At 41.3% G+C, this 17,573-nt stretch overlaps 1 protein-coding gene across 3 annotated transcripts in view; it reads left to right on the plus strand.

The window, feature by feature from the left end:
- The window catches only part of Vav3 (vav 3 oncogene), a 345,230-nt gene that overhangs the window by 169,933 nt on the left and 157,724 nt on the right, over positions 1-17,573 (plus strand). For all 3 annotated transcript variants that reach the window (XM_006501820.4, NM_020505.2, NM_001378987.1), the window contains exons 9-14: positions 489-588; positions 5,591-5,686; positions 9,036-9,104; positions 11,044-11,130; positions 15,472-15,557; positions 17,017-17,149. In XM_006501820.4, coding sequence (XP_006501883.1) covers positions 489-588; positions 5,591-5,686; positions 9,036-9,104; positions 11,044-11,130; positions 15,472-15,557; positions 17,017-17,149 — 571 coding nt within the window. The remainder of the gene's footprint in view (positions 1-488; positions 589-5,590; positions 5,687-9,035; positions 9,105-11,043; positions 11,131-15,471; positions 15,558-17,016; positions 17,150-17,573) is intronic.

The following is a 17,573-nucleotide window of genomic DNA, read 5'->3' on the forward strand; positions in this document are numbered from 1 at the left end:
CTTTGCAGAGGACCTAGGTTCATTTCTCAGCAAAGCGCATTACAGCAGCCAGCAAGTTCAGTTCCTGGGACCCCAGCACCTATGTAGATGTGTACACACACACACACACACACACACACACACACACACACCAGCACCTATATATATGTACACACACACACACATACACACACACACACACACACACACACACACACCAGCACCTATGTAGATGTGTATACACACACACACACACACACACACACACACACACCAGCACCTATGTAGATGTAGACACACACACACACACACACACACCAGCACCTATGTAGATGTGTATACACATGCACGCACGACGCACGCACCTGCACACATGCCCATTAAATAAATTTTAAAAACCCTACTAGTGCTTTAGTAGCCCTTGAGTATGGCTTTAAAGAGCTGGGCATTTCCTCTTTCTCCCTCTGCTTATTTCTTTCAAGCTTACAGGTTTCTCTTCTTCCTTTCAGATTGGTTATTTATGGGCAGTACTGCAGTGGAGTGGAGTCAGCCATCTCTAACCTAGACTACATCTCTAAGACAAAAGAAGATGTCAAACTGAAATTAGAGGTGCCTGTTAATTTTTATTATTTGTTTAATGCTTAAAGATTACCTCAAGAATGCAACAGCACATTTCCTCATGTGTGCCAAATATAACTCATTCCAGTTTTTAAAAACAATTTTTTTTTCAAAAGATAGCCATGTTAGTAAAAGCTATGGTGGTAATTGCAACAGGAGCAGACCTAACTTTGTGGAGTGGGTTTATCACATTATCTCCTTAGGTGCTCTTTACTGTGGTTTATATTCTAGTAACTCTTTCATTCTGTAGTTGAGAAGACTGGGCTGGGCGCAGGGTTATCATGGGTAATTTATCTCGGGTCACCTAGGTAGTGAGAGGTTCAGGATAGATAGGGTTCTCTCTGTCTCTGTCTCTCTCTGTGTCTCTCTCTCTCTCTGAGTGTATGTGTTTCAAGTGTTTGCACAGCATAAGACATTTGCACATGTGTACAATGTATAGGTATTGCCCATAAGAAAGAAGAGTAGACAGACAGCTACAAATGTAAAACCAGTCCAGTGTGCTATGTGAGTGTAAGGAGGCTCCCTGATTAAGTTGGAGCAGTCCTGTCACTGGAAGGTATGGAGAGATATAGTACACCTGCAGGTTTATGATAAATTATGGTTTGGGAGGTGAGAATGGTGATACAAATCTACAATCCCAGCACTTACAGGGCTTGGGCCGGAGGATTGCAAGTTTGAGGTCAGCCTGGTCCACACACAGACACAGATACACCCAGACACACCCAGATACCCCACCACTATCTATCTATAGTGTATATATGTATCTCAAGACCCTGTCTCAACCCTTCTCACCCCAAAGGCATAATTTATGTGTATTAATTATAATCCATAAGCATTTAGATATTTAAAGAACTGAAAAATGCTGGGTATATAAATGAATTAGTATCTTAGGGATATTTTTATTTTGTTGCCTCTTCAGTATCTCATTTCTCCTTTTCTTTGTTCAGTTCATCCTTGAAGTCAGACAATGGAAAAGAGGAAAAAGCCCTTCAAGTCATAGTTCTCCCTTGTTTTGGTACAGCAGGCATGATTTCACCACCTCTATCTCCCACAGAGACACATTATTGCTTAGGAGGCTTGCACAATAGCAGGCCACCAAGTATTTTATAGTGTCCCTTGATGATGGTGACCTTATATCTAGAGACAGTTTAGTCACCATTAAATGATGTCCTTAAAGTATCATTAGCACCAAGGGTTAATGCTCCTCGTAAGTGTAGAGGTCTAGGCTACCTTGACTCAAATTAGATAAGATGATAAAATAAAACTTTACAGTTCATGTTATTAGTTCAGAGCAGAACAGTAGTTAAAGCAGCTTTTTATCTCCTCCTTAAATGAAGGTATAAAACTGTGGTTTGAGAGAGGAGCCAGCAGGTTGTCTGTCAGACCTCTATGATTCTCAGCCTTGTTGAATGGCTGCTCTCTTCTCGGAATCAGTGTCAGAGCTCTGCAGAGGACATGCATGCTAGGACTGTACAGGCTGTCTATTTTCTGCCAGACTTGGGAGAGGAGAGACCTCAGGCAGAGTTGAAAAGGCTGCAAGTGAGAGGCTGCAACCCAGCATGCTGCCTCTTGCTCACTCGCTCAGATGTCCCAATTCTGAACAGGACCTGACTTGGGAGAATTTAATGAGAAAGTGTAACACGGGCAGCCTGCAGGATGTTAGGAAAGCTGTCTTACTCTCGAATCCTGTTCTTTCCATTTTCTTTCTTTGGTACTTACTTTTGCTTTTCTTTTTCTGGTTGTTGTTATTTTTCTTATGTGTGAGTCTATGTATGTAGTCTTTTCTGCTTTGGAATCAAGCTAGTGTAGGGCATTGGGTTAAGAGTCTATCTTTTCTGGTGAGTCTGAGCTTAAACTCAATGAGAGTCCTCTTGATTAGGATTGAGTGTAGGCCAAGTGTGTGGCGGATTATTTCAGAAGGATTATTTATGTCCCTTTTTACTTTCAATGGTAAAAATTTACAGAGTCTCCAGCTGCAATACAGCTGATGATTAGCTGATGATGTTTTTTTATCCTCTGAAATTGGAACTTCAACAAACTGATTTCCCCCACAATAACTTTAAATGAGCCAGGATGGCCTACATTCCAGTGGACTGCAGAGTTCAAGAATTCTGCGATCCCAAGGAGGTTACAATGCAATGGAGAGAAAAGACCCAGTCATTGTAGTGATAATTTAATCTCCTAGTTGAGACTCATGGTCTGGAATGCCCTATAATCTGCGGCTGCAGGACATCAGTTGAACTCACAGACTGGGGAGGTAGCACAATCATTACAGAGATTGCTATGCAAGCATGGGGACCTCAGCTCAATCTCCAGAACCGACATAAGACAGCCGGATGCAAAGCGAGGGTTCATGATTATCCTCGTACCTCTGGGAAGTGAAGGTGGGAAGATCCCATCTACCCCTGGGGTTTGCTGGCCATCTGCTGTAGTCTACTGGCTCAGTGCCACACCAGTGAGAGACCCAAAAAACAAGATGAATGTTATAGCAAATCAACACTTGCACTTGTCTTCTGGCATCCACACACATGTTCACCCATGTACATACAGGAACGCTATTGAATCAGCTAGCTTCCCAGTGAACTTGTAATTAAGACACACATAACTCATCAGCATGTTTGATTCTAGCTCATTTTCCTCTAGACCTGTAGTCAAACATACTCATGACATCATCATGGTCATTAGAATTATTAATCTGATAATGCCTTTGAATGTGTTAGAAAAGCTAAGAATAGACAAAGGAACAAATTCATGGCCCGAATATTATCTTAAGGAACTCTCTTTACCGAAGAAGCCTTTGGTCTGACACATGCAGTTGCTTAAGAATATTGAACTCCATTGTGTAAATGTACCACATTTCCTGTATCCATTCCTCTGTTGAGGGGCATCTGGGTTCTTTCCAGCTTCTGGCTATTAAAAAGAATGAATTTATGAAATTCCTAGCCAAATGGATGGACCTGGAGAACATCATCCTGAGTGAGGTAACACATTCACAAAGGAACTCACACAATATGTACTCACTGATAAGTGGATATTAGCCCAAAACTTAGGATACCCAAGATATAAGATACAATTTCCTAAACACATGAAACTCAAGAAAAATGAAGACTGAAGTGTGGACACTATGCCCCTCCTTAGAAGTGGGAACAAAACACCCATGGAAGAAGTTACAGAGACAAAGTTTGGAGCTGAGATGAAAGGATGGACCATGTAGAGACTGCCATATCCAGGGATCCACCCCATAATCAGCATCCAAACGCTGACACCATTGCATACACTAGCAAGATTTTGCTGAAAGGACCCAGATGTAGCTGTCTCTTGTGAGACTATGCCGGGGCCTAGCAAACACAGAAGTGGATGCTCACAGTCAGCTAATGGATGGATCACAGGGCTCCCAATGGAGGAGCTAGAGAAAGTACCCAAGGAGCTAAAGGGATCTGCAACCCTATAGGTGGAACAACATTATGAACTAACCAGTACCCCGGAGCTCTTGACTCTAGCTGCATATGTATCAAAAGATGGCCTAGTCGGCCATCAGAGGAAAGAGAGGCCCATTGGACATGCAAACTTTATATGCCCCAGTACAGGGGAACGCCAGGGCCAAAAAAATGGGAATAGGTGGGTAGGGAAGTGGGGGAGGAGGGTATGGGGGACTTTTGGGATAGCATTGGAAATGTAATTGAGGAAAATACGTAAAAAAAATAAAAAAGAATATTGAACTCATGAGGTTTCTATCTAGCAATGTTCCTTGACATTTTGGCATCTTTTGGATTAACACTGTTTGCATGTTTCAGTCAGGGTTCTTTAGAGAAACTGAATTGATAGAATGAATCTATATCACACTCATGGTACTAAAATCTTTATTAGTTAGGGTTCTCTAGAACCTACCTAGAAACCTGTATAGAAAGGGGATTATTAAAGTGGTGGACAGATGGTCATCCAGCTAGTCTAACAGTAGCTGTCCACCAATGGAAAGTCCAAGAACCCAGTAGTTGTTATATCCGTGGAGATAGATGCCTCAGTTGGTCTTCACTATACACTCAAATCCCAAAGTAGGCTCTAAGTCCAGTGAAGGAATGGAGTAGTCAGTAAGACAAGACAATCAGAGAAAGAACAAAAGTTTTCTATAGGCTTTCGCCATAAGGGGTAGCCTAGATTAGAGGTGGGCCTTACCACCTCAAAAGATCAGGATTAAAGATGAGTCTTCCCACCTCAAATTACTTGGGTGCTAGAATTATAGACATGCACCACCATACCCAGCTTACAGTACCTTTTAAAAAGAAGATAAAGTGTATAAAATATGAAGGTTTAAAATATTAATTGTGGTAACCGGTTTATATTTTCACATATTCAGCCAAATATTCCATTTGATTTAGTTAGGTAAGTATTTATAAGCAAATAGAAGGTTGTCTGTTTTTTAAGAGGTTTAAGGGACATGCCTTTAGTTCAGAAGGTTATATTGGGGCAGATATTCTTTTCAATGATAATTAAGTGGGCACAAAGCATACTTAGACACAGACCGAACAAGGCAAGAAGGGAGGGAAGGAAGAAGAGGTAAAGAAAATGATGTTGACTGGAATTCTCCCTCAAGCCCAGTAGAATGCTTTGGGAAGGCTATGGTGTTGTGTTTGGAGAGAATTGATGTGGCCAGAGCATGAGGCTGGATGAACCCACATGACTTTAATGAGTCAGGCCCCGAGCTGTCTGATTCATAACCCTGGGGGAATGTGGGAGGAGAACTCTAAAGGAAAACTTGGGAGGGATTGGAGGATGTGCTATAAAGCCAATCTTCAGTCGTAATTCTGCTTGATTCATCTTATGGTTTGAAATACTATAAGACATGCTTTTTAAAAAACCTGAAGCTACTAGAAGTGTTGCTGTGGAAAGGAGCAAAGATACTTGTAAGGATTTTACTTTTGGGCTTTGCATTTTTGTAGTGTTTTCTGACTTCCTTCGAGTAAACTAACGAAAGTTTAAAACTCCATTGCCTTAGGAATGTTCAAAAAGAGCCAATAACGGGAAGTTTACTCTGCGCGATTTGCTGGTCGTTCCAATGCAGCGCGTGCTGAAGTATCACCTCCTCCTTCAGGTCTGTACATTAACAGCGCAAATGCTACCATGCATTTGCTCACCCCACAGAACACCGACGGGCGGCAGCCTCATGCAGAGTCTCCATATTATAATTAGAGCTAAGTGTGAAATGGCCAGGACAGCTAGGTGTTTTATTTTCCTTTTAGCAAAAATAAATAAATAAAAAACAAATAAATAAAATAATTCTGTCTTTACTAAGAAGACATTTTGTGTTCTTCATAAAGGATAGGAAAAAAAAAAAAACTAATGAATGAAACAGATACTAGTAAAAACGTGCCTTCTATGGCATGTTTTGGAGTTAGCGATAATCATTCGCTAGCGAGTCAATGAACCTGAGTGTGCTCAGATTACCCTCATTAGACTGTCCGCCTTATCACAATAATTAAGAGAATATTGTATCATGGGCTGTATTGCTTTTTCAGTGCACGAGATGTACTAAGACGGCATCTATTGTGAGGGGATGCTTACTATAACACACAAAGTTTATGGTTTCCACGGTTAGTCCTCTAATGAGGGTGGAGAGTCTTATAAATTTAATTTGATAGCTATACCAGGAGGCTCATTAGTTCTGCTCCAAAGAAATGTCTCATTGTATTAGTCTGCGAACCCGGCTGATGCTTGTGGAATGTCATTTTAAAAAGATCTACTACCTGTACGTGAAATAGAATTTTGAGTCTTCTGTGCTTCGTACATCTTGTATATTAAATTTCTTGAACTGTAGCCATGCAATTATTCGTCATTTCTATTTTGGTTCTACTGAGAAATCAGAAAAATTCAAACCCTGATTATTTCTTAAAAATGCATTAAAACATTCATGAGACCTAAACTCAAAGCAACTTAATCAAATTGGATTTTATGAAAAAATAATAAGGGGCAACTCAGGCAATCAGCTTTCAAGGCTTTGCGGAGCTAAAAACAGGTCCAAAATAAGATAATAATTTGTTTTGTTTCTTTGATGTCTTGAAGCACCGACTGAAGAATTTAGAAGGTTCAGATCAAGAGTCAGACTCTTTGGGTCCTTGTAAGATTTTGTGCAGACTCAAAAACTAAGAAATACAATGATGTGTTTTTGAACTCTTTCCTTACCCTGCTTCTCCCCCTTCTGTTGTTTTGTATTTTAGAGTTCAAGACTACGTGTAATTCTACAAAGTTTTTTTTTTTTTTTTTACAAATTAGGAAGCTCTATTTTTGGTACTATATGTGGATAAAAATTTTAGAGATTTTTTTTTAACTTTTAACATATTTTGGAGCACTTGTCTGGTGTCTCGAGATATCAGTTTGTAATTTTTCTCCTTACTAGTGCACTTGCATGCTTTCTAATGGAAATCCCTTCCGATGCTGGCTCATCTGAGGACAATGACATAAAATTTAAAATATTTCTGACAAGCAGTGAGCCTGCATGGGTCTGACCTAGGCCCTCTGTGTGATGTTTCAGTAGTATAGATTGTGGGACTCCAACAGTGGCATTGGGAAGTCTCTGACTCCTGCTTGCCTTGGGGACTTTGTCCCCCCTACTGGGTTGGCTCAACCAGCCTAAATACAAGGGGAGGCGCCTAGTCTTACTGTAACTTGATAGGCCTTGTTTGTCTGATATCCATGGGGTGGGGGCTGACCTTTTCTGAGGAGAAAAGAAGTGGATGGGGTCTGGGGTGTGGTTTGTGGGTTGTGCTGAGGCATTGGGAGGAGAGAAGGGAGGAGAAACTGTAGTCAGGATGTAATGTGTGAGAGAATAAATTTAAAAATTAAAGTGTTTTATAGAGAAAGTTTTAAAAACTTTAAAAGTAACTTACTAGTTTGTTTAACAAAGTGAGAATAAAAATCAAATTTTGGTGGAGTTTAATATTTGGCAGTTTCTTCTTTTTGCAAGTCCTGTTAATAAGAGGAAACAGTGTCAGGGCTGGGGCCTTTAAAGAATTTTGAATGTGTGTGTGTGTGTGTGTGTGTGTGTATGTGTGTGTATGTATACACATCAAACTGTGTTAGGAAGGCATTGTATGACAATGCTCACCATTGACATTTAACACAATGTGGTGGGTACACAGAAGACACACAAAGGCCTCAATAACTACACCTCAATTTGCTGGATACCGGACTAGAGGCTTCATTTTCTCTTCTTAGAGGGGTGATTTGTGAAATGGGCTTTAAAGGGCTACCATGAGTTTGCCAGGTGAACAAGAGGAGGAACTTTCTAAAATCAATCGATCAATCATTCAATCAATCAATCAATCAATCATGTTATGGGTTACATACAAATGCCTTGGAGAACTATAGATTATTTAAGTGTGGATAGAAAGTAGGTAGGGTGGAAGTTGAAAAAAAGGGATTAAGAGACATTTGCAGAGTCTAGATCCAGAGCAGGACTGCCAGGAGGTACTGGGTTACAGCTGACACATTGGGGACTTTAGAGAAACCTAACCAGGCTACAGACAAGATATGACTTAGGAGTTTAGAAACCTGCTCGCTATCAGGAGCATGGACAGATAGCTAGAAAGAGAGACTCTAGGTCCAAAGTGTAGTTGGAAACACTTAAGAATAACCGTTCGAAAAATGGCAAGGAGCTGCTGGTGCTAGACAACCACCAGGATCATGCTCTCCAGGGCTGGATCAATAATATCAGCAAGGCATGGGGAAGAGAAGGGAGGGCAGAGCCTGAGACACCATTCAGGTTCCGGCTTTAGCTGTTACACCAATGGAAATGCTGCCATTTAATTAAGCACCACCAGTCACCACCTCGTTCTGGGTGAGGATGGAGTATGTTTGAGACATTAAATTTAGGGGGCCTGTGAGACTATTATTTAGTTGGACATATGAGTCTGCTATTGGGTGTGATATCTGGGTTGAACAGATATACTGCAGAGTGATGGCCTCATTAGGTGACATCTGATGTGACAGTGGTTGTGATTTGGAGACTATGCAAAATAATAATAAAAGGGTGATCATGTGGGCGAGGGCAACCCTCTAAAGAGAAAGGAAGCTATGGGAGACGGAAGAGTATGAAGAAAATTAGGATTTATAAGCAAAATAGTAACCGCAGTAACTCACAAACATCCTCTTGCTCTTGAAATGGAGACGTGGGATTAGGGTAAACAGTCTTAGAGAAGCGGTGAGTGAGAGGGAATAGAAAGTATCCCTTCATCTAGAGCCGAGGCCGTCAGCATGATATCCAGGAAACAGCATGCTTATAATGGTGAGGGTAGTTCAGCTGAACAAAAAAGGAGTCCCCCAACATGAAAATTATCACCCTGTGGAGACTGATAGTAGTGTCTTTAAAAGGTTTGACTCATTTGTTGCATCAGTGTTAGTTTTGGATTTAGGGCGAGCATTGCTAACCCGTCTCTTCCAAATAGGAGCTGGTAAAACACACCCATGACCCTATGGAGAAGGCGAACCTGAAGCTGGCTCTGGATGCAATGAAGGTGAGGCAGCTGCATCGGGAACTTGCTGGTGTCTTGTATTGCTGTCCAGAAACAATGGGATCCACACGCTAGTGTGTATATGTGATACTCTGACCCATGAACATTCACTCTTGTTATTGGTGAGGCAAGCAAACTGATTTGCTGAAAAAGGTACTTGTTATGTTGTTATTGTCTGCTTTGATGAGCCTGGGACTTCCTATGTAACCTAGACTGGCCTCAAACTGTGCCTCTCTTCCCGCATCAGCCTCTGAAATGGAATTCTTATATGGGTTTTAGGGCCGGACAAAAGTGCCATCGTTCCAAGAGGGATGCTCAAGCTACTTTTGTAGAGTTTGCTCACTTCTTAGCCTCCAGGAATGACTGCATAGATGACTTTGTTCCACAGTCTTCTCTTTGCTTTGCATATAACTATTGACTTGAGTAAGCTGAGGGCCACAGGTGACTTGAGGATTGCCAGTGTCATTCATTTTCCCAAGACAGATCCTCTGTCAGGTTCCCCGTGGTAGATTCTGTACAAGGGGATTTCACTTTGGGTTTTTGTTTCCAGTTAAATCTGAAAGTCAAGAAGCAGATAGGTAGATATATAGGTATAGATATAGGTATGGGTATGGGTATAGGGATAGGAATGGATATGGATATGGATAGATAAAAAGAAAGAAAGAGAGAGAAAGAAAGAACAAAAGAATGAAAGAAAGAAAGAAAGAAAGAGGAAGGAAGGAAAAGAAAGAAAGAGAGAGAGAGAGAGAGAGAGAGAGAGAGAGAGAGAGAGAGAGAGAGAAAGAAAGGAAGGAAGGAAGGAAGAAAGAAAGAAGGAAAGAAGCAGATATGGTCTTTTGGGGGAATGTCTAAAAGCACAAGTATATACGTTATACTTTGACAACTTGACTCAGAGCTGTAACTGAAACAGAATCAAGTATTTGTTTCTGAAAGGAAGTGACAAGGCATTATAGTTAGTGACCTGCTCTGGGCCAGTCTTAGCATTGTCTCTGTTGGTCAGATGATCATAGTTCGAGCGTCAAGACTGTTACTTGGTCGTTTATCGTGGTTAGAAAAGCAACACATTTTGTGTCCTTAAAGGAGTCATGTATAGATGAGTCCTACGAAAAGCCAAGCTTCCCCTTGAGAACGCAGTTAAAAATTGCTATTTGCAGAGTTGTGTTCCTGTTGCAGATGTGTTAAAGAGGCTACAGGAAAAAAAAGATAGAAAAAGCTTAGAAAACAGGAAAATGTGGATCACACAAAATATAAATAGCCAGTTACAGTATGGGAGGGTTAGCTAATGCTTTTGCATTTTTTAAAACCATTTTTCAGTAGGTAAAGTCACATGGAGGGGCCTGGCTAAAGGTCTCGTTGACTTAACTCCGCCACTCCGCTCTTCCCCTCTGTTTGTTTCTCCTTTATTCACTCTGAAATTGAACTAGCCTTCTTGACTGAGCGCTCTTAGGAGCTAACGAGACATGAACTGGTTTCAAAAGGACAGGCTTGCTAGGGCAACCTGTAACTTTGTGTTCCGTTTCCCTTGCTGCTAATCCTTCAGCCCTGCCCTTCATGTCACCTGGGGAAAGATGCACCACTGTCAAGGGCAGCCATTGATGCTCCTGGAATTTAAATTCTTCTGACCTATTTTCCTTGGTACTTTGCGGAAATTCCTTGGGATTTGTTTTGTTTTGTTTTTTGTCTTTTAAGGCAGCAGTGCCCTTATCCTCCTCAGGGGTGTGGCACTTGACAATTCTTCAGACTTCCCAGCTGCATACCCCACATTTGACAATTGGCTTTGAGACGCAGCTTTGATTGACTGAGTGTTCATTTTATTGTCATTGAGACATTATGGTGGTGACTTTCATCGCTGATGAAATTATTGATGTGTTTTTCTTTGAAAGCAGCTTGCATCTCTAATCTTCCTTTGCCTTCTTTTTGCACCCTTCTCTCCATTCTCTAGGACTTGGCACAATATGTGAATGAAGTAAAAAGAGATAATGAGACCCTTCGTGAAATTAAGCAGTTTCAGCTATCTATAGAGAATTTGGTATGTAATTATCCCCCGATCCAGCTTCCCCTCGTCCCCAAATCTCGGGACATCCAAGAGCTGTTGTTGAGGAAAAGACAGTTTACCTTCGACTCTCAGCTGTTAAATGTTGTCTTCTCCCCTCCCATTTCTGTCTGGCCTTCACATTCATGTGATGTCTTCTGTGACTTTGCCATTGTCCAGGTACCTCTGCTGCTTGCTTCTCTCCCTCAGTCTCTTACTGCCTCCTCTCCCAAGGGTCTCAGAGAACAATAGAGTCCCAGTTTTGGTAGCATGGCTGGAAAAAGTCCTTCCAAGTCACTTGTCATTTTAACTGAGTCCAAAGAATGAGAAGCCAGAAGATCTGTGGTATTAGTGATCCAGACGATGCCTTAACAAGTGAAAAGTCCAGAGATGGGTAGGAAGTGGCAAGGCAAGGTTTGCTAGAAGTGGTGAGAACAGAAGGTGATGGGCTCTGCGGCCACAGGGGATGAAGGACTGCATCGCATAACCTTGTACGTCAAAGGTTGGTTAGAGCTTTATTGTGACTGCAACAGAGATCTAGGGCAGTTTCCATCTGTGAGTGTGTCCCAGTCTTGTTTATATTTCAAGAAGTCCCTTTAGAGGGGCAGCCAGGCAGCTATAGAAATGGTTTCCAGAGAGAACGGAGGGCTGGATTCGCCGGTGGGAAGTGCATAGAGAGAATGGCTTTGAGGTATTTTTGGCAACGTGATTTCACTGCTGTGCTCTGAATGCCCCTGTGCATTCCTTCCCTTTTCTACGTGCAGCCACCTCCCTGTTACACGGTGCCATCACCTGGGTCCTTGACAATCCCTGTAACCATATACACACACACACTCTTTATATAGTTATGCTTTAAATAGCAGTTTCCCAAGTCATCTTCTTTCCTAGACTTGCCAAGATTTTCCTGTTGTCTTCAGTGGTGATCCATTTAAAAGTCCTCAATGATCTGAACGTAACTGATTTTCAGAGCTCAGTGACTGACCACCCACATGTGCTACATCACTGGCATTATCCTACTTTTGCTCTCAGTCTCCAGAATTTTTTCTCGTGCTTCTACATTTGAAATTTGCCTACTTATGGCCCACAGTCTTTGTCTCCAGTGTGGTCTATCACATTCTTTCCAGGTCCAATCTAAAGAGAACCCCTTTCCCTAACCTCCTGTCATTCTTCCCTTTTTAGAATTCCACCATACATTTTCTATGGATGCATCTGCAGTGTAATAATATGAGTCACATTAAGTTGACCACCATAACACGTATGAATGCATATGACATTAAGCATATTTATAATCCTGTATACCCATTGCCTCCATACAACTCCCAAATTCTTCATCCCAAGAAAACGTGTTCACTGAGCACAGACCCCTCACTCTGTTCTCCCCACAGTCCCTGGCACCGTTCTTTCTGTGAATTCAGCCCGTTTGATGCCTCTGATTTACAGAACCACATGTTATAGGTGCCCTTCTGACTGGTCTATTTTATAAGCATTCATCCATGTTGCAGTGTGAGTTTTGTATACTTAAGGCTATGTGATGTACCACGCATTGTTTGTGCTACTCCACATCGTATCTTTTTATCCAGGGAACATTAGCTTGTTTCCCATTTCAAATATCATCCATGATGCTGCAGTGTGTGGGGCTGTGCCAATGTGTCTTTGAGTGCCCATTTTCATTTCTTTTGGTTGTATAGTAGGATTTCTGAACTGTGTGGCAATTCTGTGATTAAATTTTGAGTTATTTCCATTCCACTCCTGACAGCAGCTGCCCAGTTTGCATTCTTACTAGTGATATAAATGGATTCCAGTTTCTTCATGAGTTTGGCAAATGCCGATTTTCAGGTCTCTTTTTTAAAAATATTTTCTTTTGCAAAATATATATCCAAATGGGTGTGAGATGGTATCTGATTGTGGTTTTGATAAAATTCCCCTACTTGCTAATGGTGTTAAACTTTGTTTCATATGTTCACTGGACGTGTTTGGTTTGGAGAACTGTTCACTTGAATAACTTGGCTAATTTGAGTCCTGGTGTGTGTGTGTGTGTGTGTGTGTGTGTGTGTGTGTGTGTGTGTGTATGTGTGCACATGCACTCTCACATGTGTGGGTTTATAGGAGTTTATACATATATTCTCATCAGCCCATTATCAGGTATAATAGAGACTTTCTTCTGCAGACAGCGTTGGTGGCGCCATAAGTTCCAGGTTGCCCACCTTCAATTCCTTGCCTACACTTTTAATGTCACATCCAAGAACTCATTGTTAAATTTAATTCTATAAAAAGCTTTTTCTCTATTTTCTTCTAGAACCTTAATAGTGTCAGCTTTTATGTATAGATCTTTGCTCTACGTAGGTATTTTTAGATTCAGTATAAAGCTAAGGTCTAACTTTATTGTTCTTATTGTAGATATATAGTTTCCCTTGCACTCTTTGGATACTTTATTTCTCTGAATCGAATGTTCTTGGCACTTTTTGAAGACAGTTGTGGCTAATATATGAGCATGTTCCTAGAAATCACATTTGCCTCTTTTATTAGAATGAAATCCATAGGTATCATTGATAATCTTCCGTCAATTCTCTTTTCCTTAAAAAAATACTGTAAGTGTTCATTAATAGTTTAAACTATTTTGTGTTCCTGCCTTTGTGGAAATGTATCATTGAATTGTTACATCATAAAATTCCATCCTGGAACTCTTGGCTCAAGGAGGGAGCTTCAGGATCCCCTCTTCCTAGATTCTGCTTTTGGGACAATTATGTGTCTGCAGTTCCATGCTGCTGTGAACATTTGTGTCCTGTGTATGGTATGTTCTATGAACATAGAGGCTGCCTCACTCCACCTTGCATGCGTGACAAATATCACTTACTGTAATTTTCTTGTGATTAGTATCATTTCAGTGATTAGTATCATTTTTCCCCTTTAAATAATATTTTTATTTTTTTTGAGATTAAACTGTAATTGCATACATCATTTCTCCCTTTCCTTTATCCCTGTCAAACACTTCCCAGTAACCCATCCTGTTCTCTTTCAAATTCTTGACCTCCTTTTCTTCTTTAATTATTGTATGAATATATCTTGCTCAGTCTGTATAATGTTACTCTTATGTATATATTTTTAGGGCTGACTAGTAGTGAATAACCAATTTATGTGCTTTTAACCTAAAAAGGACTATTTCTCCTGGTCTCAGCATTTCTTAGTTGCCCGTAGTTGTGTTTTGTTTATTTGTTGTTGTTGTTTAGTCTTGGGACCTTGTGAGCGCTCCCCTTTCACATCAGCAGGTCTGTTTGTCTTGTTCAGCTCATGTTTAGGAAGACATGATGCTGAAACATCTCGGGTATAGCCTCTCTGATAATTTAGGAGACACAACCTCACAGCAAACCCACCATTCTTCTGATTTTTATAATCTTTCTGTCTCTTCTGCAATGGTTCCTTAGCCCAAGGCGCAGGAGTGTGTTGTAGTCAGATGAGTTGGGACTGTGCTCCACAGTTCTATGTTTTCACTGGCCGTGCCTCTCTGCAATGTCTCTGCTGCAAAGAGAACTTTTCCGGGTGAGGGATGAGGCGTACACTGATCTGTGAGTGTAAGGACATCTACCTAGAAGGCCGTAAGGGATTAAGCTGGTTTAGTACGGTAGTAGTTGCTAGTTCTCCTTCAACATCCATGGCTTTCCTACTCCGGGTACCTGGATCGATATCATTTTTATTTATTATAACACATTTACTCTCAACTGCACAGGACTTAGATACAAGGTAAGATTTAAAAATCAACCAGCCACTACTTCTACATAGAACCTTAAAAGGGAAGTGACCAGAGCTGGATCTGACCTGAAAGCCCCGCCCTCCTGAGGAACCAGGCATGATTTTTTTCTTGTTGAGCGGGCCTTAGGTCCTTTTAGAGAGCTCTTAGTTACTGACAAGCTATGTGAGCCAGTTCTTCCTGTATTCCTATGGCTATTGTGGCATGTTGGTTATTAACGTGGTTCATAGGCATCATTGTTGGCTAGACTATTGGTTGCTGCCTTCCTTTGGAGACTTGAACGATACCCTGTGGTACACAGAAGCTAGTCCTCAGGAGGGCGGGGCTTTCAGTTCAGATCCAGGTCTGCTCACTTCCTGTTTAAGGTTCTGTGTAGAAGTAGTGACTGGTTGATTTTCAAATCTTACCTTGTATCCAAGTCTTGTGCACTTAAGAGTGAATGTGTTAAAATAAATAAAAATGATATCAATTGCAACATGATAGGGCCATTGTCCTGGAGAATGTCTTTCCCGGTGTTTACTTCTGTTTTTATGTGATTGTGAAAGGGTTAGACACACACGTAAGATTTATTTAAAGGTGTATCTATGTTTTAGAACCAGCCAGTTTTGCTCTTTGGACGACCACAGGGAGACGGTGAAATCCGAATAACCACTCTGGACAAGCATACAAAACAAGAAAGGTGAGTGGCAGGTGCACTCTCACGGTGGTAGCTGCTGTCCCAGGAATGATGGCTTCAGTCAGGTATTCTAGGACAGGTGGCGGTGTGCAGGCCAGGGGGCCAGCCAGTCACCAGTCCCTTACCTTTTCTAACATATGTCCCATGTATTACTTCTCTTTCTAGCCTGCACTCTGTTGATTTGCCTAAGGTTTTAGGTGCTAAATGAAAATGTTCGAAAATAAGACGCATTTCAATCATGAAACGCCACCAGACGATTGCCGTAAAGCCACGATTGCCTGTTTTAAAAGACTCATTTGGAAATTAACTGAAAATAATAAAAATCATCCCAGGGAGGAATGCAGAATGGGAACTGTTTAGCAGTGTATTTTTATTTAGGGAGACCTCTAGGCAGAGTCCTTGAATATCCTTAGTACTCTTGGCCTTTTATTCTCTGTCATGACAGGCGATTGTTTCCCCGGACTCTTTGTAGAAGAAAACGTCTACCAGCAGGGGGCAGCATTGACCCTTGTTTCCACCTTGATACCCGGGTTCCTCAGCTAGTTCTCAGGAGCCACACATTTGACTTTGAAGATGAGGAAAGTGTTTGAACACTGGGAATGTGTCATTGTCACAATCATTGGTTAAGAATAAGTGTGTTAATCATTGAGAGTTTTAAAAAGCACACATTTATTGCAGTTGGATAAGGTTAGAAGATTCGTTTCCTTCCCCAATTAACATTGCTTTTAATAAGGAAAAAAAAAATTAACACAGAAAGTTAACCATCACTTTCCTGGCTTGCAGTTTCTCTTACACCCAAGCTACACTTAAGGTGACCCATTAAATTGTGACACCGAACACAAGGAGTGAAGGCACAGGTTCTAAAGTTAGCTTGGGTGCGATCTTACTCTGTATGGATCATCAGTGTAACTGCTGGCAATTTGCATACAAGCCCCCGCCCCTCCAGCGTGGGTTTGCACACCCAGGATGAGAGTAATTCCGACCCGGGTGGGGACCCAGGGGATTTATTTTATGTCTTGTTTGTGGAACGAACAGTTCTCAAGGCTTTTGATTGATTGCTATTACGGTTGTAGAAGATCTACTGTCCTGATTGTGAATATTTTTCTGAGATTTTAGCATTGAAATAAAAAGAGAGCAATTATTCATGAGCAGCTTTATGGCCTATCTTAGTGAGTATTTTCAATGACTCTAAAGTGTATGGATTGCTTTTCTAATGCTCCCTCCCTTCCTTTAAGTTCAAATGAGGGGAGCTGGGGTGGAATGGCAGCATCTCTCCTTGAGCCCCATGAAGGACAGTGATGATCCTGTGAGCCTGTATTCCTTACAGTTTCTACTGTGTGGCCCTGCCTGTGGCCCTTAATGCAGAAGAACGCTTGGCTGGTGCAGTCACATCTTGCCAGGAAAAAAAAAAATGCACTTGCAAACAGTTTGCTGTCAGTCACCCACACTCTCTCTTTTACAGGCATATCTTCTTATTCGACTTGGCAGTGATTGTCTGTAAAAGGAAAGGCGATAACTACGAGATGAAGGAAATAATAGATCTCCAGCAGTACAAGATAGCCAACAACCCTACCACTGACAAAGAGAATAAAAAGGTGACTACTGGGGAGGTGGCAATGGACAGTAATTTATGCAGAGCTTTGAATATTCAAATATAATCATCCCTTGGTATCTAGACTCCTCCCTCCACTGCAGACACCTGAATCTGCAGATACTTGGGGCCCTTATATAAAATGGTTTAGTGTTCACATATAACCTGTGCATGTCTTTCTACATAATTTAAAGCGACTCTCGGCTCTTTGTAATTCCTAAGACAATACTTGGGTTGCTGTAAGCAGCTGTTATACCGTATCATTTAGCAATAGTGACAAGGAAACAAGTCTGTACATGCTTGGTACAGATGCAATTCATATTGTTTTCATCTGCAGTTGTTGAATATTTGAGTACAGAACCTGCAAAATCTGGAGCCAGATGTACATACGTCCATTAGAGTGAGATGCTGCTGTCTGAATCAGGCAT

Source organism: Mus musculus, chromosome 3 (assembly GCF_000001635.26).
Source record: "Mus musculus strain C57BL/6J chromosome 3, GRCm38.p6 C57BL/6J".
NCBI classification, from domain to species: Eukaryota; Metazoa; Chordata; class Mammalia; order Rodentia; family Muridae; genus Mus; species Mus musculus.